This window comes from Perissodus microlepis, chromosome 3 (genome assembly GCF_051167445.1).
Source record: "Perissodus microlepis isolate ML-2025 ecotype Zambia chromosome 3, ASM5116744v1, whole genome shotgun sequence".
Classification (NCBI taxonomy): domain Eukaryota; kingdom Metazoa; phylum Chordata; class Actinopteri; order Cichliformes; family Cichlidae; genus Perissodus; species Perissodus microlepis.
The window spans coordinates 28804748-28827064 of NC_140463.1; the positions used below are offsets into that span (position 1 = coordinate 28804748).

The following is a 22317-nucleotide window of genomic DNA, read 5'->3' on the forward strand; positions in this document are numbered from 1 at the left end:
GTGTTGCTTTATGGAAACACACCTTCCACAGAGATGTCCTGGATGGCAAAACGCAGGATGATGGTCCAGATCATACCAAGAGTCATCTTCACGTTACCGTCGACGATTTCTACAAAACCAAACACACGGACGTGTGTTACTCGTCTTAGCAGATCCTGATGAATTAATCAGATAAAACTCAGACTCATTTTAAAGGTCTTGTCTCACCCTCAGCACCAATAGACACCAGCTTGACCCCCTTGCTGCAGATGAAGTCCAAAGCTTTGTTAACATTGGCGATCTTGTGGAAACGCATCTTGCCTTTGTCGGGTTTGGGCAGCCTCTCACCTGAGAAAGACAAGAAAAAGATTTATTAGCTCGTCCAGTGTCAAGTGTCAAGGAAAAATACACCATCTCCAAGAACATGTGATCTCAATTTTACTTGTTTGTGTTAGTTTATTTACCAAAGAACACAGTTATGAATTATAAGAGTAATTCCATTCATGAAACCTGCAGAGATGTAGCCAATGTGACACCACCTGTTAGTATGTAGTCTACAGTTTTCAATATTCTAGCTCAGGATTTTGATCATCACCATCTCAGTTTTTTTGGTTTGCTTGTTTTTAAACCAGACATCACAAAAGACAAGTAGACCTGCCAGGGAAATGCTGCAAACTAGTCAATCACAAGGTAGAACCGCCTACTTTATCATATACAGAGTTTATTAAAACGAATGATCTGACTCCAAAAAGCTGTAATCCTGCAGCGTTCACTGGTAACATTTGACACACGTACTGTTAGAAAGTGCGGATTCATGAGTTTCACGTGGTTGCTGGCAGGTAGCAACAGAAGTATTCAGCCATACATTTTAAAATTTACCACAAGTTTCTATGTTTGTTACTTTTACAAATAAAGCCTTTTGAACTCAGATGATTCTTTCTGATACAACAGTCAGAAATTAAAAAATATGACTGAAAACTTGAAATAGAAACTAACACTGAAAGTTTTCACTGATGTCATAAAATCACGTGAGCGATAGTTTAATGTTCCTCTTAGATTTCTTTACAGTCAGACGTTGTTCAGTCTCCCCCTGGTGGCCACAAGAAAGAATGCAAGTACTTTATTTGTTTTTTAAACGTCTCCATCTTTGAGATACAGTCACAGTCTCTTCTTATTTTCAACTCACTGTTTTAAAACAGATTTTTTTTTTGCTGTTTCACCCAGTCTCCATCATTATGCAAATGAGTAAAACATTACTATAGTCTGACAGGAATTATAGAAAATTATATATAAAGTGATGATGACTGCTGGATTTTATAGATGGAAGAAGGTACAGAGTGGGAGTGAAACACAACAATGTTTAGGAGTGTGAGCAATCAACATCAGTCTCATTCTACAAAGAAAATGACAAAGAAAAAAAGTGTCACCAAAATAGCAAAAGATCTGCTCTTTTCTTACCACAAGGACGTGCCAAATCCAAGTACGTGATCCAGTATCATTTAGTTTTTAAATGTGTATACATGCATGGGTGTGCGCTCTTAATGACATCCACCTGATATGACCTCCAGCAGCAGCATGAGTTTGAGGCCATTTCTGAAATCCTCTTCAATGTTCTCAATCTGTGTCCCGGCCTTCCTCAAGTGGGAGTTACACCAAGCTGTGAAGGTCTAAAGGAGAGAAGAGACGGAGGCTCACAGGTCACATGTACCACATATTACATATGTGCATTCAAAGACTTGACCTGCCGTGCACGCACACACATACATCACACAGAGAGCCAGAAACACACGGTTTTACAAACTCACACACACAATTTCATGCTTCCCTTTTGAAACCGGGGTCACAAAATGCTTAGCGAGGCCCGAGCTGTCCTCTTTAATCTGTGACCTTGCTGCGACTGCGGCTGCTGACGGAGAGCGGGCGCAGTCACACTCTGACACTTGTGTCAGTTTGACGGCCGCTTGATCTCGGTTCAATCTGACTTTGGGCTCAGATCATTTTGACGTGTGCTTTTTGAGGCTGTGGAACTTCCCAGATGAATTCATAAGAGGATGAACGACGCTCACTGTAATAAACAGGTGTAATCTGCAGAACTAACGTGATAATTACCAAGAGGTGTTTGAGTCATTTGTATGCTTGGTTTAACTAATAATGGATGCATTTCTGGACACTTTTGCATTTTAATTAGGACTCTGCACTTTAGGAAACATGTGCACACCAAGAAACATACTTTCACATGAGAACTCTTAAATATTTAATGATTATTTATTGAACATTTTAATGTTTCTATTTTCCAGACACATGATGTAGGATAAAGAGATAATACGAGCCACTAATTCTGCTGATTAGCATGTGTCCCAGGGGGTCTGAAGACTATTTAAAGATTCTGGGAGAGACCAAGGTGGAAAGGGTGGGGGGAGTTGCTGGGGTTGCCAGTGGGCTGCCAGTTGTCAGTTAGAAGGTATATGTTTGCTGCTGGTAGAGGCTGCCACGTTAAGCTGGTGAAATGAAGCCTCGATAAATAAATAAAACAAACTTGTGCTGCTCAATGGTCATTTGTTACACATGCAAAAGACTCCTCAGCATCAGCGCCATCCATTTCTTAAACAGTTGGACATTCAAGTGCAGTAAAGTGAAGTCTGCAAGTGTTCAGGAAGCTACCTGTTATTAAAATAAATAAATAAATAAATAAAAAAAAAAAATCACACATTTTACTCGGGCGCTACACCTTTCAGTAGCTACAAATCACCCGTTTTGGAAACCAAGCTGCTCACTGAGTGATGGTGGCGTGTGTAATAGACAGAAATGGCTCTTAAGCGCTGAGTGCTTGCCTTCGGTCTGTCTGGAAAACTGCCTAATGGCGTCAGGCGTACGTGCAGGGGACAATTCAGTGCGCCATTCAATCAATCAATCAGCCGCTGAAAGGTATTTCTGAGAGGCTTTCCATGCTGTTTAGCTTTAATCTGAAAAAAAAAAAACAAAAACGTGTGTGTGCGCTTGTGTTCAAACTCAGGGGTGTGAGTGTGTGTTAGGGCTTCTGCTGTAGAGCCAAAACTTTGCCAGGGTTTGGAGGATGCGGGGGTGTCGAAGCAGAATAAGTACATGAGCTGAATAACTAACTACAGATGATTGTGTGGGTGGAGTGAGGAGAGACACAGAGAGAGAGGGAGATGTATAAATTAGCAATGAAACAGGGTTTGTGCTCAGTAGATAAAAGCATAAATTTCCCAACACAGCAAAGCACATTAAATAACCCAAGAATCAAAATGCATGTGCCCTTTAAAGTAAGTGGGTGTGTGTTTATGCCTATATGAGCTTCCGGGCCTCGCGTCTGCATCTGCCTGCGCAGACAGAAAAGCAAAGACGCAAAGTACCAGAGACACAGATAAGATGTCTGAGTGGAAGAGGAGAAAAAGTCGCAAATTAGAGTGAAGGGAAAGTACAGCATGTGGGGGAGAGTAGACACTGCTTATCTCTGCATGTGCTCTAGAGCTGAAATGATTATCTAATTAGTTGATGGAGTGAAAAATGAATTAACCTGATGACTAATTGAAGCAATTTTTCAAGCAAACATGCTTCAAATTTCCTTGTTCCTGTTTCACAGCTCTAATGATTTTCTGCCCCCTGTTATGTAAATGCAAACTGAACATATTCATCATTTTTTGACATTTTATAGATAAACCGTTACATAAAGAGTTTTCAGGGCAGGGTCTGCTTCACTCACGCTGATTTTCTCTCCTTCCTGGAGGAGACTGGTGATGGGCTGAAAGTTTATTATAATTAAACGGATGTAATGTAAGCACGTGATGATTTATAATATACTTTATACAGAGTAGCTTAGAAGCCAATATTCAGTTTGACTGCCTTTATTCTTCAACACAGTCTGAACTTAGTCAGTCTTTACATTTCTTTAAGCAGGAATAGTTCTCCAGGCTTCTTGAAGGACATTCAAAGCTCTTCTTTGGATGTTTCTGCCTTTTGTTTTGTTCTCTGTCGAAATGATTCCACACTGCTACAGTGTTGAAGTCAGGGCTCTAAGGAGGCCAATCCACAACAGCTTTTATTGCAATGGCAGTCTGTTTGCTGAAAAATGAAACCGTTTCCAGATGATATTACATGGTGCTCAAAATCTGGTGGTACTTTCTGTGCTCATAATTCTTCAATTTTGGCAAAATCTCCAACACCACTGGCTGCAATACAGCCCAAACCATGACAGAGGCTCCACTGCGTTTTACGGGTGACTGCAGACTCACAGTTGTACCTCTCTCCTGACCTCCTGTGCACATACCGATGATGTAAAATCTGGATTCGTGACTTCATCACACCCGTTGCTATCGATTTTCAGTCCAGTTCTTGTGCAATTTGGGATACCTCAATCATCATGTTTCTTAAGAATGGCTTCTTCACAGGCACCCTTCCACTGAGACAGTAGATGGAGTACCTGAAGAGCCGAATGCATCTCCGAGGTCCTGTATCAGATCTTTGCTCGGTTTTTTTTCACTATTTCTTAAGAATATGACTTTCAAATACTGTCCATCTGCTGCAGAGAGCATCTTAGGCCTGAGAGGCCTTCTTATGTCCTCCACTAGTCCAGTTTCCTATTTTTTTTTTAAGGAGAAACTGCACACCATGCCAAGGTTTCTGCTTACAGCCCTTTGGGAATCTTTGGTATTTTGCTTAAATTCAGCTAAATAAATGGGAGTTATGTGTTTTTACGAGAAGCTGCTAATAACAAATTTCCTAAAGATACAAATTAAAATCGGTTCTTTGCTAAGTTGTCTGTTATGTGTATTCACAACACTTGATCACCACTAGAAGCCTTTTTTAGGCTCAGGCGATTCATGGGTCATGTATACATTTAAAAAAGGCCAAAAATGATTGACTAAACATTATAAATTAAACTAAATATTATAAAACAACTTTTTTGAAGACTATGAAAAAGAACTTTTGATGTGATCTTAGGACCAACGGTCATCAGTGGAAGTACCTTATTTAAATGCAAATTAGAGACTTTGTTTCTTTGCATAATATTTCCATTTTAAGCTACTTTAAATGTTTCCCATTACAGTGTTTTGGGTTTTATTGACCAGCTGTTTGGATTTAGTTAAATATTCTGTGAGATTTAGTGTTTTGTGCGATCTGGCTTAATTTGTAATCGCACAGAAGAAGACTTTTACTTTTGACTAAGTATTTTTATACTCCAATACAAGTAGTTTTACTATTAGAATCACTGTCTTTTGCCAGATTTGGACATTTGGAAACTAAATTTGTCACACCTGAAAATCAAAAATGGATTCAATCTGAATTTGAGATTGAAGGTCAAAGAAAAGGAGACTCGTAGACAAAGAAGCAGCAAAGCGGAGAGGAGAGGAGTGACAGGAATGCCCAAGCCCTGCTGTAATTTGATGTAAGGGTCTGGAGGGGAGAAGAGACCGCCTGTCCAACCAGCAGGTGCTCATCTCCTTTGCCATGCATGACCAAATTTAGACAGACTCCTAATCCAGCACGCACAGACCACCCGGCCAAACTGGAGAGGGGACAAGGAGGTGTGTGACGGAGAACGGAGGAGGTGGAGGCAGGGAGGTGGGCGGTAGGTGTGGAGGCTAAAATAGGTGGAAAAGGAGGAGAAAGAGCTGCGAAGGGGAGGGGAAGGGCAAGGAGTAAGGGGAGGTGGCGGAGGCTAAATCGGATTGCCATGGGACACCAGTGGACAGCTGAGAAGGCAGGATTCCTGAGGTGAACTGTAAGAGTCCAAGACAGGAGGAGGAGGAGGAAGGAATAGATTTAAGAATATGATGAGATATAAAATAATAACTTGAGAAAGTGTGGGAAAGATGAGAGGGGTGATGCCGCGTCTACATCAAAAGGAAAGCTGTTAGAAGCTGAAGTGGCGCTAAGTGAAATTAAGGATTCACTTAACCTGGAGACACAAACACAATCACAGATTCATTAAATCCAAAACGCTGCATGAGCCTCAGATAAAAAAAAACAACAATTAACTGTGACACATGTGAAACTACAGCTGATACTTTTCTCCGTCTGTGCTGTACCGCTTCATTATCTCCCCCCACCCGCCAGCCGGCCCCTCCTCGGTCTGCTGTAACGCCTGTGGTGGTCGTCAAAGTCCGCCGGCATGAAGTCACCCTCCATCCCAGCATCCTCCCCCCTCCCCTCTTATTTCTTCTGTCTGTCTGCACCTGTTGGTCCGTCCTGGCTCAGCTCAGCTGGGACCTTTTTACAGGCCCTTCTTGTAAAATGAGGTCACAGTGTAGCCCAGCTGAATGCCCGTCATGACTACGTCCCCCCAGGAGACCCAGGGCTGCAGACCCCCCACCCTCCAAATACATCTGACACACACACACACACACACACACACACATTCCCACACATTCTTCCTCCCATCTCAACGGGCTATGAGCTCCTGATAATGTCAGCTACCCAGGCTGTTCATCACAGAGCTGACGCAACCGCAAGCTCTTTACGGCTCCTGAAAAGAACGCACATGCTAGCAGAAGATGCAGATTAATTACTTTGTTGGAGGGATAAGCACGACTAATGTCGACTAGATGATTAAAGGCTGGTGCCGTCATCAGCAAGCGGCAGAATAACCTCTGGTTAGAGTTAATATTCATACTTTCTGACTACACAATGCCCGTTAGCTGCCAAGATGTTAGGAGCTAGCTGCCACTAGCTGGAGCTCTAGCTCCAGTAGATGACAGCACGACCGCTAACCAGAGATGCCCAGACCGCCTGCTCCATAGACACCTTCTTGAAGATGTACTCTCTCCAGAGTGTCCTGGTCTCCTTCCAGTAGGTAGAACACCTCACTTTGGAACAAGCATCATCATTATCAGACGCACGAACCACCTCAGCCAGCTCCTTTAAAAGGTAGAGGAGTAGCAGCTCCCCTCTGAGCCCTGCCTGCTACTCTTTATATGAAGCACATTTCTGTATCATTCTTTCACATATTAACCCTCGTGAGCTCGGCCATAGGTGGGGGTAGGAACTCAGACTGACAATTGTCACGTTTCATTAAAAAAGACAAGAATGTAAAAATGATATCAAGACAACTGACTGATTATAATTTGAAGAATAAGTGCCAAAGCTCAAAAACATCCTCTTTCCCCCGACACCTTAAACATCATCTTCCAGCTGCGAACCCTTTTTGCTATTATGAAAAATGTCAGCTAATGATTATAAAACGTATTTAAAATGAAGGATTATTAGAATGTCGATATGTCAAACGTTATGAGATGCTTTTAGTAATGCTTCTTTTAATGAGGTTACATTTAAGAAAAGCCTTCCATCATAAAGTGAGTGCCGCATGACACGGCGGCCGTAAAATGGGATTATATTGAGTTTACCTCCCGCATAAATCTCAGCGCCCTGCGTGCACAAAATGGCCTTCCACAGCTCGCTCACACACACACACACACACACACACACACACACACACACACACACACACACACACACACACACACACACACACACAGCTGTAGTTGACTTGATGATTAGCCCAGACTGAGTGCTGCTCCACATATATCAACCCTGTCTTTGTACTTTCATAGCTCCATTTCTCTGCCTCAGCCTCTGCTAAGGAAATCTAAATAAATAAATAAGTAAATAATAGATAAATAAGTAAATATAAATAACTTCTAATAAGATGCATAATTACATAAACCTTCAGGACAAGCTCAGCTTACACCTCACCTCTTTGCACTACTGCGTCGCTGGCTGCAGGCCTTTTTTCCCCCCCCCCAAAGAGTATTTAGATTTAATTACAAAAGTCTACAGTAGCTGATTTCACTAATTAGTGCCTTCAATCACATGAGGCTGATCTAATTACAGAAATATGTTTGTCTGGAATAAAAATGTGCACAGCGATGTGGCTTACAGGGAACACTGCCAGCACAGATCATCTCTGCATTTCTTTGTGTGCCAGTCTTAAGATTTGGTGCGTTTTAATCTGCTGATTGTGGAGGGAAATTATAAGGTCTGTGATGTAGAGCAGAATTAAAAACAACAAGCAGAGCTTTAGAAAAACAAATTGGCAGCACTTGGTGGTAGAAAAGCAGTTAAATCGATTGTAAACCATTTTCGGAAGTCTCTGTTATTGTTGGTAAGTGCTGCGTTTTAGAGTATCACTTAGCGAGGCCGTGATGGAGGAAGACAGGATGCTTTCACTGCTGCGCTCAACTCTAAGCCCCTAACCTCATTCTTTCAACTTTCGTTAGTTTAAATAAAGAATAATGGTGAGGGTGGACAGAAAAGTATTCTTTTTCATTCTCTAGCATTTGTCCTGTGGTTTGTAACTAAAGTGTTTTGAGCCCAGCTCTATAAAGTCTGAGTTCTCCATAGTACAGAAAGCAAAGGGTTTGTTGAAAATCTATAACCTGTCAGCATGTTGTGACTGAAGTGGAGTCTCTGCGCTGGATTTTTAGGATTTGAGCTTATGAGTGGAGCCAATCACAGGTCTTTCCCAACCAGATCAGGTGAATAGTCCAGAGTAAAACAAGAGAAAAAGTCATGGGACGTAAAGAGACTGAGTGGCCGCCTTCTTTAGATGGGCCTAGCCCAGCGTAGCTCCTGTGGCATCACTCATAGTTTCTGAGCATTTCTGCTTGCACCCCCCCACCCCACCCCACCCCAATGTGACGACAAGGGGCGGGTTTGACTGTGAAACCCCATGCTTATTGGCTAATACTTGTGGTTGTTTATTATCCAATGAGAGTGCAGTTTCATACTGCAGCTAATCATTCATTTTGATGATAGTTCGACCAGCGTTTACAAATCAGACTTTATTAAATCATCCAAAATGAGTCAAACATATGAGGAAAGTGTTCACATGATGTTGTGTCAGTATGTTTTATATAAAAATCTGTTCGTGTGGTTTGAAAGGAAAGAGCCAGTCTTACACCTGCATGTGCCCAGCCTTAATTTAGCCCAGGTATTTATGTCTGTGCCACTTTAAAAATAGCCTGCCTGCAGGGCTGACATTTGGGACCCCATTCACACCTGTCCACTACAGCTACCTTTGGTCACACTGTTCAGCACTCATGTGTAAACCGGCGACAGCTCACTCACATGCATGAAAACACTGCGCTCTTTTATTTACGAGGTATTTATGCTTGTGATTCAGGGCTAAGATTAAATCCAGAGGAAGATTAAATTCAGAGGAAGACAATAAAAATAATGTATATACTGCTGTGAGCACTGAAGATGCAATTATCGCTCTGAAAACTACCAAAAGCCATAAATCTATTTATAGCCATGTCGATTTTGAACCGCGAGCACGTCAGTCCACCTGTCGGGCAGCAATGACTGTTTGCACAGAGAACAGCAGATGCACCCTTTCCCCCTCTGCAATCAAAAGCTGCAGCTTCCAGAGTCAACAGACCACAGGTCAGTACTTATTAAAAACACACACAGACACAACCCCTGAACTGCTCCTGCTCATTTCATTCGCTGCGTTTTTAAGCTACAATAATCCGTCTCATCATCAGTTTTTGGTTTAATTTATATATAATGCATAAATAACTCAGTAAAATATTCTGTGAGGTTTGCTTGCACCACACAAGCTGCTGTGATTTAACTACACTGACAGAGAGAGCAGGAAATGTCACAGGCTGTGTTTCTGTGTCACTGTATGGCCAAAGTGCACAGCCTGCTCTCTGTGAGCACTGCTGAGCTCTCCTCTTGATCACACTCAAAAACCAAAAAATTAAAAAACCCAAATAAATAAACCTCTTGCATCGACGCCACTGTTCACATTTGTAAAATACTTTGGAGAGCTGCTGACATGATGACATTTCCAGGATTTGCACATGAAAACACTGACGGCGCTTATGTAAGTCCTCAATCACGACACTTCTGACAGACTGGAACAGCCGCGGTTGAGCCATATGAGCTCTGAGTGGACAAACAACACTCCCATCAAGGCTTGTCATCTCAAACAAGTGTCAGTAAAGAAGAAAATCACAGCACTTCTGAAACTACGACTGTTGGTGTGTGTGTGCGTGAGAGGCAAACTCAAATCCACATTAATAAAAAGGTGTTCAGCTGTCAGCTACACCTAATGGAGAGAATTAGAAACATAATCTTTTCCTTTCAGCCTCTTAATGGCAAAACTAGAGCTTTACAAAGAGGAACTATATTGTCAGCTATGTGTGTCTGACATCACTTTCCTCACATCAGAGCTCTCTAGTAAACAACAACTGCACCGAGTTCTTCCACCGAGGTTTTAAGAGTCGATAAAGTGACAGGACCGAAGTGGAGGAGGCTAACGGTTACAACACACAACAGGTGTCACCAATATTTAGGAACCACCAGCACTCCACCCCCACCCGCCCCCCTTATAGTCTTTAAATACACCCCACCCCTCAAAAAGAGATCCGGAGCCCTGAACTTCGGTGCCACGGGGATGATTTGGGAAAATGACGTAATGTATCCTAAACACACCTCTAAGAGGCCAGCTGACCACTGCTGTGGCACACGCTTAGATTGGATTTCAAATAAAACCAAACCACACAAAATTCAATTCATATCTGTTAAGAAAAAGGAAAAACACGAGCTAATCAAAGTAAATAATCCATGGACGAACAAAGCTGGATGAAACGGTTAACTGGCACCAGCTGAATTTGAAAGAAAGGACTGCATAAAGCAACATACTCAGCCAACAGTGACTCATATTTGGGGAAGAAGCAAATGAAGATTCACATTTTTCCAGCTTGAACTGGTTAAGCAGTTACTGGATGGATGGATATCAGCCAGTGTCAGGTAAAAGTACTGGACGAGCAGTTCTAAGTTGCATTTTCGGTCTGAACCTGTACCCGGCATGAATTTATCAGCCTTCCTTTCTGCTGCTTCTCTGTGAAGGATTAACAGGCTTATACCCAAAGATCCTGCTGACAACAAGGCCAGCGCTGGCCGCCAATGCAACACCGGTGTGTCCCAACCTGTGGATTTATGCCTGCGTTTAGAGGATAAAAAGGGACTAGGACACCTCGTCCAGTCAGTGTGTGTGACAGTGTGTGCAAGGTGCCAGATGCCAGTGAGATACACTGGGTGCACGTGGGACTTTAACAGGTGAGTGAACAGGTGGGGAAAGACAACAGCACTGACGTTTAAAGATTTAAGGATGAGTTTTGTATGGACATATTGGATAAGCAGCATCATCTGCTGCATTTTGATTGGATTCAGAGCACTCAAGTTTGCCACCTTAGAGATTGGCAGTCGCTTCCAGATCAGGTATTCCATTTATTGTCTGTCCATGTCTGAACACCACCCAAGGGACAGGATGGCTAACCTGGTTTAGTCAATCACTCACTCTGACACAACCATCTGTCTGAGTTGTCATATTAATTGCTTCGACTCCGCGAGGAGGAGGGGAAACATCGTGTCCTTCCCGGCTCCATTATGCTGCCTCACATTGTGTTCCACTGCTGCGTGGCTCCAGGTTGCTGCACTACCAGAATGATGATGTGAGCCACAAATGCCAGCCAGAATTTAACAGCGTACCCTTACAAGCGCAGTCTATGCATGAGTGTACGATTTGAACTGGAAATGCTGGCAGCAGCACAGATGCACGTTTTTCAAAATGTTGGTTTTATGTAAAAAATACAAAAGAAGAGAAAGGACAGAAAAGTGAACGCAATTATTTAGAGGACAGATTCTTGGCATTTTCCTCAGTTGCACGTCATCTCAGTTCACTTTGCAGCGTCTTCGGGGACAAATGATTTAAAGTTGTCTGGTAGCTTTTTGTGATTCATGCTTTTATATAAGCTCCTCTGTCTGCCACGAAGTAACTCAGCCACAACAATGCAATTATCAACAGGCCGATGTCAGCTATCATCATTATCAACAGTTTGTCCTGAGAGGTTGAATAACCAAATCAAATGATCCAGGGTAAAGTTAACCAACTTGCAGTGCAGAAGAAGAAACTTGCAGAGAGCAGGGGAAACCCAATCAGAGAGGTAATAAAATCAGCAGACAATAATGCTGCCCACACAGATGGAACTACAATGAAGTAAACATATAGAATCCATAATTGCCTCTTTGGGACTTTTAAGGGACATTTTCTCCTCAGTGACAGAGATATCACGTATATTGTACATCATATGATTGTTTTGCAGTGTTGTGGGAACATAATCATTAGAGACAGATGCATGAAAGATGGATGGAGAACTTCTGGTCTAAAATATGAAAATTTAAAGTGCCTTCAAAACCCGCCTAAACGCCAGCAGGTGGCAGGTTGTGTGGTTGTAAATGTAAATCTATGAGAAAATTACATTTACACATCAAATTAATTAATTAAGTAAAACTTATAGACCTCAGAATGTGAGTCATGTGACCTCTAACATGATTTATAGTGGCTAGTTGGGATTTCACGATAAGAGACATTTAGTAGTCGGTGCCAAATACCATGTTTCTCACAAAATGGTTGCTAATTAGCAAGATATATAAAATATATACAAAGTAGGAATGTCACCAGAACCGATACTTACGGTACTTGTTTTTCTTTGGTAACGTAGCCGTTGGCAGGGTATGTACCGAAGTGGTCTTCCAGACCTGAAGGGGGCAGTATAAAGCTACATGTGTCCTAGTCTACCCTTACATGCTGAACGGACGCCCACATCATCGGATAATAACTGACTTCCAAATTGCAATATGCAAACTTTTCGGTTTTTCAGACCAAGGAAGGAAATCCTTCCGATTTAGCAAAGCAGCTAAAAGGCCAACATTCAGATCTGTTTAAATAATAGTAAGTTTAACTTCATATTTAGAAAGATACAAAGTGTCATCCTTCTCATTTTATCCTGAAATACACTATAATGTTTAGTTTGAGACAGCTGCATTACTGATGTGAAGTCAGCTTTGATCCACATGGTAAAATGTTTACAATAAAAGCTAATGCTAACATTAGCAGGCTACTCGGCAAAGATTCTAACGTTTTATTGTTTATTGTCAATAAAATATAATGTTGATAAGGAATATTTTTTGTCTAAATACACATTTGTTTCATCTTTCTTTAATTTCATCTTGAATTAGGAACAAGCTAACTCTACTCATATTAGCACTAAATACTAAATCTTTGGGATTCATTACATCCCCAACACAACATTAGCCACTACAAACGGTTCAGCATGTGGCGCGCTGGTTGATTTCTAAACGGCAAAGCTGTCTCAAACAAAAAAGTAACGTGTGTTTCAGCATAACACAACGTACTTCCATATCCAGCTATCGATAATTTGGGGCAAAGCTATCTCAGCGGCTTTGCTAGTCGCCGTCTTCCAGATGTAGTTTTTCCTTGTGCTTGTGGGTGCCCTTCATCATGTAAGGACACACAAGAATACTTGTAGAGGCGTGTTGTCTCCACAGTACCACCGTGTTTTCAGGATTTTGGCATCAAAAAGTATAAGTATTGGCTCTGGTGACATCCCTAGCGGCTATATCCATCTTCTACATACAGTCTGTGGTATTTGGCTCTAAACTGACTGTGGCAGGAGTCAGAGATTACAAAAAGCAATTAAATGACAACCATCCAATATGTGTTGAGTAATTTCACCCAAAACTACAAACTCACAGTGCAAACAAAAGGACTTGATTAATCCTGTGGCTGATATGAATTTCACTGTGAACTTTCATGCCAGATAACACAAAAGCCAGCCAGCAGTCTTGTAAAGCTCTCTTTATATTACCAGCTATGTGGAAGCAATGTCTGATGTACTGCTTTAATTACTTGAAAAACTACCAATCAAAATGAAAAGTTATTTTTTCACAGTGCTGTTACTTTAAATTGTCAGCTGGGGTGTATATAATAACCCTTATTTAATGCTGGCACTGCAGCACACACACACACACTCGCGCCATCCTTATCTTGCATTGTTCACTCTATTACGGCTTTCAGCCTCTTTCTTGTTACATGAGTGAGCAGGTGAATTGACTGCGTGATTGATGGTGGAGAATAAAGGTGAGTGTACAGGTTCACGGTTGGCGGCGGCGGCATGTCGACTCTTTTGTCGTTTAATGAGCTCTGGACTTGAAGACTGACGGTGGGGGAGATAAATTGGTGTAAGTGGTTGCGGAGGATTTATGACAGTGCGCCTGCGACTGAGGATGGGGGGGTTGGTGGTGGCGGGGGGTTGTTTCTAATTTCAGTAGGCAAGTTCTTTCTCTGTAATAAGAGGCAAAACTCTCCAGGCAGATCTGGGGTCAGCTAATTCCATCTTGACAGAAACCTCGACCGTGGAAAAAAAACGGTGTGTGAAACTGATCCGAGGCTGCCTCTAGTAGATGCGCCCCAGCTACAATTCTCAGCATTCATTTAGCCAAAAGAGCAAGTCACAGATGACCTTGTGATTTTGACTTCGGCCTCCATTAGAGAACCACAAAAAGGCTATTGAATCCTCGGGTCAGGCGATCCCACAACTCTGGTTTCATTTTGTTATTTGCGGGTTGTGAAGCTAAAGCCAGAATGAGCACACATGACGGCTGCTTCGTCATTCCTCAGTTTGCATCCATGTGGTGAGCTCAGACTCAAGCAATCATTGGAGCAGGCCAATGATAAAAAGCCCACATCTGTTTCAGGAGGACACACGAGGGTAAAATTAGTCAAATAAAAATGCTATTAAATTTTCTTTTCTGTATTTCTCTTCTCGACATTAACCATTAATAAAGATGCCTTTTTAATAGGAACGTCTGTAAGTCATTTTGCATGAATATAGAACCTGGAGGCTGCTGCGGTGCAACACTCGACCCATAAGCTCGTCTTAAAACCTTTAATAAAGTAAAATATATACATTTACAGCTGACTGTCAGTTAAGTAAATAACTCTGTTATTTTGCTTTGGTTTTTGGTATTTGAAACTGGAGCTGCCTCCGCAGAATAGCATACAGCTTTTAAAGCCATTATAAAGCACATAATGATATCCCTGTGACCTCAGTCCTATCATGAGGCACAGACTCACCATCTCATCCTCTGCGGCCTATAAATATCCAGTGCATGCAGCAAGCACTCAGCCCTAACATTATGAACTTAGCTCACTTTTTATAAAGACAGGTTCAGGTGTCTCATTCGTCTCATTACTACATGAAAACTCAATAGCATACACATTGAATGGACCTGAGGTGACATTTTGCAGGTGTTTGGCCATCTGTCCTCTATGTGTGTTTAGTTACCGAGGGGCACGGCGCTTGGTGGGCTTCTGTTGTCCTCTCTCATGCAGCATTTTCTCCGTTTTCCACACCAGGAATGAGCCTGAGGAGTACGAACAGCTGAAACTGGGAGGTGTGAAACTCAAACATACCTGCGTGCTGCTTTAGCTCAGTTTGTTTGCACGCATGCACAGAACTGCAAGGCAGCACCGCCGTGGTCACTCCGGCAGTTTTCATCTACTATTTTAAACCCTTTTATTCCATACAGGCTGTGATCAGATCAAGATGGCAGCTCTCACAGCTCATCAATCACCATTTCTTCTTTTGACTCCGACGCTGCGCCATGCTCGTATCATGTATCTGCTTTTACCATTACAAGACTCTGCAACAACTTTCTGCCTTCAGACTGTTTCATTCCTTACAAGAACTCACAAATCATGCAGTGCATACAGTGTAACACCATGAAGAAGTAGCCCTCCACACACACGCACACACGCATAAGAGATACAGTCCTCAGCCATTCCCACAGCCTCCTCGGGCTCCTGCGCCTGCACTAAAGCAGTTTATAGAAGCCTCCCTACATGGACACAGCTTCTGGAATAGCAACTGCTATTTGATCTGACTGTGGGCTCTCTCACCTCTCCGCTTACGTTGAGCTCTCATACAGATGCACAAAAACAGATACGGTATACATGGACACAATTTAAGAGTAAAACTGAAAACGTTCTGCAAAGTTTGCAGGGCAATTCTCTTGTTTTAAGAAATGTCTTATTTAGTGATCAATACAGATGCCGCTGAGATACGACAAAAGGCTTTATTGTGATAAAGTGTTGTAGTGATGATTCAGATGGCATCCCTGTCAATTTTTCTTTGGCCGTGAGCACCAAAACATCTCCTCTGAGCTCCTAAATAAGTGCAAGCTCCACAGGTCTGGGGAATTAAAACACACTGCGATCACAATAGCGGTGTTACTGTTCCTTCACATGTCACATGACTGAGTGAATTATGGGAGGGGAACGTAAGATGCCTCTTCTCTCAGATGCATCTTGGGATTGGGTAGAGAAGCACAGGCGGTGAGCAGGGATGAGTAAAGGGGGCCTGATGAGCCAAATTACAAATCAGATCTGCAATAAAGATGCAAATTATTATAAAGTGGAGCAGATGAAGTCTCTAGAAAGACTCTCTGCTTCATTCTGTTACCTTTTTTCATCAACTCACTTGATGATATATGATGCAAATGCTTCGATGATGCTGTGATTTGAGTCTGCTGTGTTGAGTTTAACGATGAGCATCGAGGTAACAGACAGCAGCCAGGCTGCTGAAGCATTAAAAAGTTGATAAGTAAAAGTTGTGGAGCCGTGCTGCAGCATTGCTGACATTTAAGGCATAATTAATGTCGCTAATCTTTGGAGATTCATTTTTTAACATAAATGTCCGCATGATGCTTTTTCAAATCGTCGTCTCTGAGGAGGTGCACTGCTTTAGCGCCGTCTCTGAGCATCAAGTATGAGATATCAACGACCCCGGTCTGCCTGCCACGCTGGTGATCACTCGTTGAAATGTAATAAAATGAGATTAGACAAGAATAGACTGGATTATTCAGCCTGTTAAGATCTCTCCTTGCCCACACAGAAGGACTTTAAATTAGGCTGAGTGGGTAAATATCACATTACTCAATCTAACGTTATAACAGTTGGCTCTGATGGTGGACGCTGTTTGGACCACTTCATTTAGCACCGTGTGAAAGAAAATGTAACGCAACAGGAAAGCAGAGAGAAAAATGTTTCACTGCAAATCTTAGAAGCAGAGTTCATAATTATGATGTTGCACCATATTGTAAGTCTGTGTGAGAGTGTATTTTCTTTTATATTGTTATTAATATATAGTTTAGATCTGTGCTGCTAAACAATTTCTCATTGATTCTACAACAGTGACAATAAAGATGTTAAATAAAGATCTGATCTTAGAATTAGGTTGACGATCACTTAATGTGAGATGACTGGACAAACTCAGTGCTGCTATAGAAAATGAAAATAAACAAACACTATGATATGATAGGCTATGAGAGGCTTCCACTTAATAATAGAATTCTACTTTAAAACATGTCTTGGGGCTGTTGTTGCGTTTTTACAAAGGCCTCGATGTGCACGGGGGAACTGATTAAATTTAGCCCAAATTTTTTTGCAGATTTCTCTTTTTCTAACATGTTGTGAGATTTAGTGTGTTTTCCAACAGGATTTGTGAAAAAGATTTTTCTATAGGATTTTTTCCCTTTTCTAATTATGCTTCTGTTTGCAGGACAAGAATATGATGTGTTGTGTTGGAGTGGAGATGACACAGATACCTGCATTTTACTCCTGATTGGGCCTCATCACGCAGAACTTGTCCTCCCCTGATACTTCACCGAACACCCATTCATTAGATCTCGATTAAAATAGTGTGTTAGTGTAATTCAATTCAATTGTATTACTGTAGCACTTGATCACAGCAGTTCCCTCAAGGGGCTTGATACTCTAAGGTAAAGACTCTACAATAATAGAGAAAACCCAACAATCAGAAGATGAGTGAGCACTTTGGCAACAGTGGGAAGGAAAAACTCCCTTTTAACAGGAAGAAACCTCCAGCAGAGCCAGGCTCAGGGAGGGGCGGGGCCATCTGCTGAGACTGGTTAGGGGTCGAGGGAAAATACTGAAAAGGGGAAAAATCACAGAGTCTCTGTCTATAAGCTACTGATCCTAAAAAAATAGCAACTTAACTTGAAGACACAGCTCGACTTGGCACCACTCTTATCTGTGATTGGTTAATACTGAATGTTATTGTCGCCTAAGATATCGATCCGTCTTTAGTACAGCTGCACACACAGTTCTGTGTGGGCACATGGAAGCTAGGCTAAAACTAGGTATCAGTTTAAGCCACCTCTCCTATATTACCAAGTGTGTCAGTGTGGGAAAAAATAAATGATTATTATTCTTTTTAAATACTTTTCAACTTGCCCAGTCTAATTTCTTCTGCGTGTACGTATACTGAGCTTTTATTGCTAACAGGTCAGCTAAGCACACGGCTGCTGATAACCTCATGTAATGGATATTTTTAGATTACTGCTAACATGAGCGTCACCAGGCAGCTGTACTTAGTGAATTAGCAGCTGAACTCTTTAACAATGTGAAACAGAAGATGACTTAAGTCATAGCACTGAATCTTTATTCATTTATTTTTTTTTAGCATAATGAGAGTTTCTACTTTCTAGTTATCTCAGTGCTGCGTGCCAACAGAGGGATCTACTGCACAGGAGGACGAAAGCATCGCCTTTTAAAATAAAAAGCCATTCCATGTGTTCTTGTGAGCGCAGTCTTCTGCAGCCCTCTGCAGTGAGAGTAAATCTTTAAACAGATATTGATTGCGCCTACAGCAATCACTTCTTTTTGCAGATGCGGTGGAGCTGGACCTGTCAGCCCGTCATCTGTTTGAGGCAGACATCAATAAAGCTCCGAAAGCCCACGAAAAGAACTTCTGGCTCTAACCGGACCGGTTTCCTCCATCCACTTGGATCAGCCCTCCTTATTTCCAGGATTACAGTTGCTTTGAGGAGAGAAGCTCGCCAAGATAAGATGCAGCCAGATCTCATCACTCCGGCCTTTCATATCTCATATTTCCTTCCGACAGCTTTCCCCTAGATGCAATATCTAACACAATTTTTGCCAGCTCCTCTTAAATCAAATGCCTCGTCCAAATCAAGTCAGGAATCACTTAGTTAGCAAAGAAGGAGCCATGCTCTATGATAAATATAAACCAGTGTCAGCATGTACAATTCAGACACACACACACACACACACACACCATTTCTAATGTGTGGTATCAGATTCGGCATCACTGTGTGTTGACAAACATTTTACTACTGCAGCAAGTGGTGAGCGGCTTTTTCCACTGAAATTTCAGGGAAAGAGGAGACAACAGGTGCTTCGAGGCTTCCCTTTCATATTCTCGGCACTGCAGAATGAAGCGCCGGCTATATTTATGGGCTGATATCAGCTCGTTAAGCTAGATTTTACATGCCAAGGAGAGCAGTAGAGTACCATGACCGGCTCCCCGGGGAGGATGAGGGGTGAAGACTAAAGACTCGCTGGGCTGTAGAGGTTTATTCAAGGCCTGTTTTATGACCCTGAGCGTAAAAGGCTGGTGGTCTGCATGAGACCACGAGAAGTAAGAAAGGCAACATTTTTAATCAGTTTAAAAAAGGCGCAATCACAAGAGATGTGCAAATATTCCAAAAATGGTGGCGAAGGAAGTTTTCAGAGAAAAGACACAGTGATAAAGAGAAAGTAAGCGGGGGAGGGGGGCAAGTTGGAGCCAAGCAAGTTAAGAAGTATTTTTAGGAAGACGTTTATTTGTGGGTCTGTGAAACCAACCCGGGGTGTATACTTAACAGCCTTGCCATCCATCTCTCTCTCTCTCCTCTCTGCTACCATCTGTTGAGGTCTCTCAGCCTGTCACTGCGCTTCAGCTCTGGGAGACATTTTTCATTGACGGAACAATTCTGCAGATTCACTGCAGCTGATGCCGTAAAATGTGCCCGTTTCACTGATCTATACCCAGATTAGGTGCTGGTTACAGGTTAGATTAGGTTATGTCTTTGAGTACAGTAGGATATGGAAGCAAGCACGGTCCCTACACTTCAATAACTGTCAGAGATGAGAATAGGAGCATGTGATTCCTAAAATACTCAAAAAAAATATTAGACATATTTCACAAAGGTGGTTTTTCTTTTTGCTCTCTTCAGCTCAGCTGAACACAAACAGCAGCTAGAAGTTATGTTGAACTTTTCGAAGGTTTTATTGCTGATTTAAACCTCATTTGTCCAAATGTGTCATCTTTAGAGTAAAGTCATGTGCCATCTCTGCATTAGCTGAAGCCAAAGTCTCAGCTTTTACTTTTCTTGAGCCAAACTGTACAGCAACACAAGAAGACCTTTTAAAAAAAGTGAAACCTTATAACATCAACTGTATCACATTTTATGAGTTTCTTTTGACTATATTAAAACATGTCTTTGTTTAACAGGCTGTGAGCAATAAATTATACAAAAAAAGCCAAATGTAGCTAAAAATAATACAACTTAACTCTCATATATGCACATTTATTTTTACTCTCTTTTTTCAGATTCAATGAAAAATCGAGCTTATAATTTGCTGGTAATTATTTCTGGTTTTACAGGATTAACATCTCTATGAAATCATGTTAACTGAATGTATCCTTGCTCCCTTTGCATTTCTGACATGCCAGCTGGGAAGAGAAGGCTAATGACTTTGAGTCAGGTGCGGCAAACAGCTGAAACTTCCTGTTTAATTTGAATATGTTTTGGTAGCTCTCTTTCATTATGTGAAACAGAAATCATCCTGACGGCTATTTCCAGCCCGGGCTTCCTGGTAGGTGAAGGCTGTGGTCATCCAACATGGCGACCAATTACCAACCCTTAGAATCAAAAATACCAAACATGAAAATCAGTTCAGTCTGTTCACTGAACTGAAACATTGCAGTGGGTCATTTGTGTGCAAGGTGAACACCTCAAAGACAAAAGTGTAGCTCATTAACCTTTGCCAGTGTTGTTTTTGTCCCAGTGTGCCGTGGCAGACATCACCTGTGTCACTTGACTTTTGCTCCAGCAGCTCATTAAACACACCTGTCATGCTCTTTCTCCATGCGACCTTAAAGGTTGGCCTAACCCCACCCCGCCCCAAGTCTCGTTCAGTATGGGTTTCAAAATAAGATTAAAGACATACTTTAAGAGTTGTTGCTTTACTTTTTAAGTCATAAAATGTAATATTCCTCAGTAACATAAGAGGCTGTTTTAATAGGAAGTTGTGGTATAGATAATTAAAAAAGGCATACTTATATTGGTCTAAAGTAACTTAACAAATGGTATAATTATTGTGAGTATTTCCTCTCTGCTTTTACGCCATCCTTTGCATCCTGTGCGCTGTTTCTAATTATCTCCAGGTTGGCTTAATGTCCTTATATCCCTATAAACTCGCATGTTCTTTAAAAGTTAAGTAAAAAACGCAGGCAAAGTAAGAAAACAAAAACCTTCGGGAGGTGGTAATATATTTAGACAGTCTGCAAGGCAATCAGGGGTAACTGAAAGACAACACTGAGAAAGTTCCACAGCCTAAAATATCTGCCCACACAGCTTCAAGCAGGACTGAAGTGCCAGGTGTGAGGCCAGCAAAGGCGCAGTTTCATATTAGACTTCACACAATTAGACCAACACCACTGACTCCCAAATTAAATTCAGTCTGCCTTGTTAACGTGTTAAAAGCATTTTTTTTAAAGCGCCGCTCACTGACTTGAATGCGAGCGAAGAGGTTCGATCTGTGCGTAATTACGCACGTCGGTACAAGCGCTACTCGAAACCGCTTTATCCAAACCTACCTTCCGCTGCTGCTTCTCCCAGGCGGGGTCCAGCAGCAGATCCCTGTCCCAGTCCTCCTCCTGGGTCATGTACGCGTCTTCATGTTGGATCGTGTAGGAGTTGGTGTATGTTATTTGGGTTTCGACAGCTGTCATGGTTCCGCCTCAGTCAGGACTTTACGCGTCCCCCTCAGCTTATTGGTAAGAAAAAAAATAATCAGCAAGAGAAACGACGAAGATGACGCCGTGAGGCCAAACAACCTCCTTGAGACTTAGAGGTCTCGCTTTCGTGGGGGGAGAGAGAGAGTTAGGGGCTGCAGAGACCAGACTCCACTGGTGCGAGGTGCCTGTGCGGAGGTGGTGCTCCCACTACCAGAAGACCTTGCTGGCCGGTGCTCCTTTCCTGGTCAAAAGTGGCACACGTGACCGCACCCCAATAAGTATGGGAACCGACAGCGTGGGTATCAGGTTCTGGGCCTAAAAAGGTGTGAAAGGCGGGGTGGTCTCCCGCGGGTAGGGATGAGGGGGCTCGTGAGTGGTGTGGAAGTATGTCAATAACGCCTCCTTTCAGCAGAGAGGTTTTTATGGCCTGTGCAATGCACCTGTTGCTGTTAATGATCCTCAATGGCAAAGCCAGGCCTCTGTGCTTTCAGCCTACCTACAAATTCAAACAACTGAGTCATGTATTCTTTAAAAAACAAAAAACAAACCCCACATGGTTCAATAAAATTAAGACACCCATTTCTGAGATTTTGACAACTTCTCCCCTCTGACTCCAGCT

At 42.1% G+C, this 22317-nt stretch overlaps 1 protein-coding gene and 1 long non-coding RNA gene across 2 annotated transcripts in view; one reads left to right on the forward strand and one right to left on the reverse strand.

Annotated features, from left to right (window-relative positions):
• actn3b (actinin alpha 3b) overlaps nucleotides 1-21970 on the reverse strand; it is a 35415-nt gene extending 13445 nt beyond the window's left edge. Inside the window, exons 1-4 of the mRNA XM_084923886.1 lie at nucleotides 21558-21970; nucleotides 1532-1646; nucleotides 208-327; nucleotides 23-109 (exon numbers count right to left, since the gene is read on the reverse strand). Of these exons, the coding sequence (XP_084780012.1) occupies nucleotides 23-109; nucleotides 208-327; nucleotides 1532-1646; nucleotides 21558-21692 (457 nt within the window). The 5' untranslated portion in view covers nucleotides 21693-21970. The remainder of the gene's footprint in view (nucleotides 1-22; nucleotides 110-207; nucleotides 328-1531; nucleotides 1647-21557) is intronic.
• On the forward strand, nucleotides 10548-18275 carry LOC146391002 (uncharacterized). The gene is made up of 3 exons (XR_014799873.1): nucleotides 10548-10758; nucleotides 10858-11067; nucleotides 17433-18275. It is a non-coding gene; the product is annotated as an uncharacterized LOC146391002 (long non-coding RNA).
• Nucleotides 21971-22317: the final 347 nt, after the last annotated feature.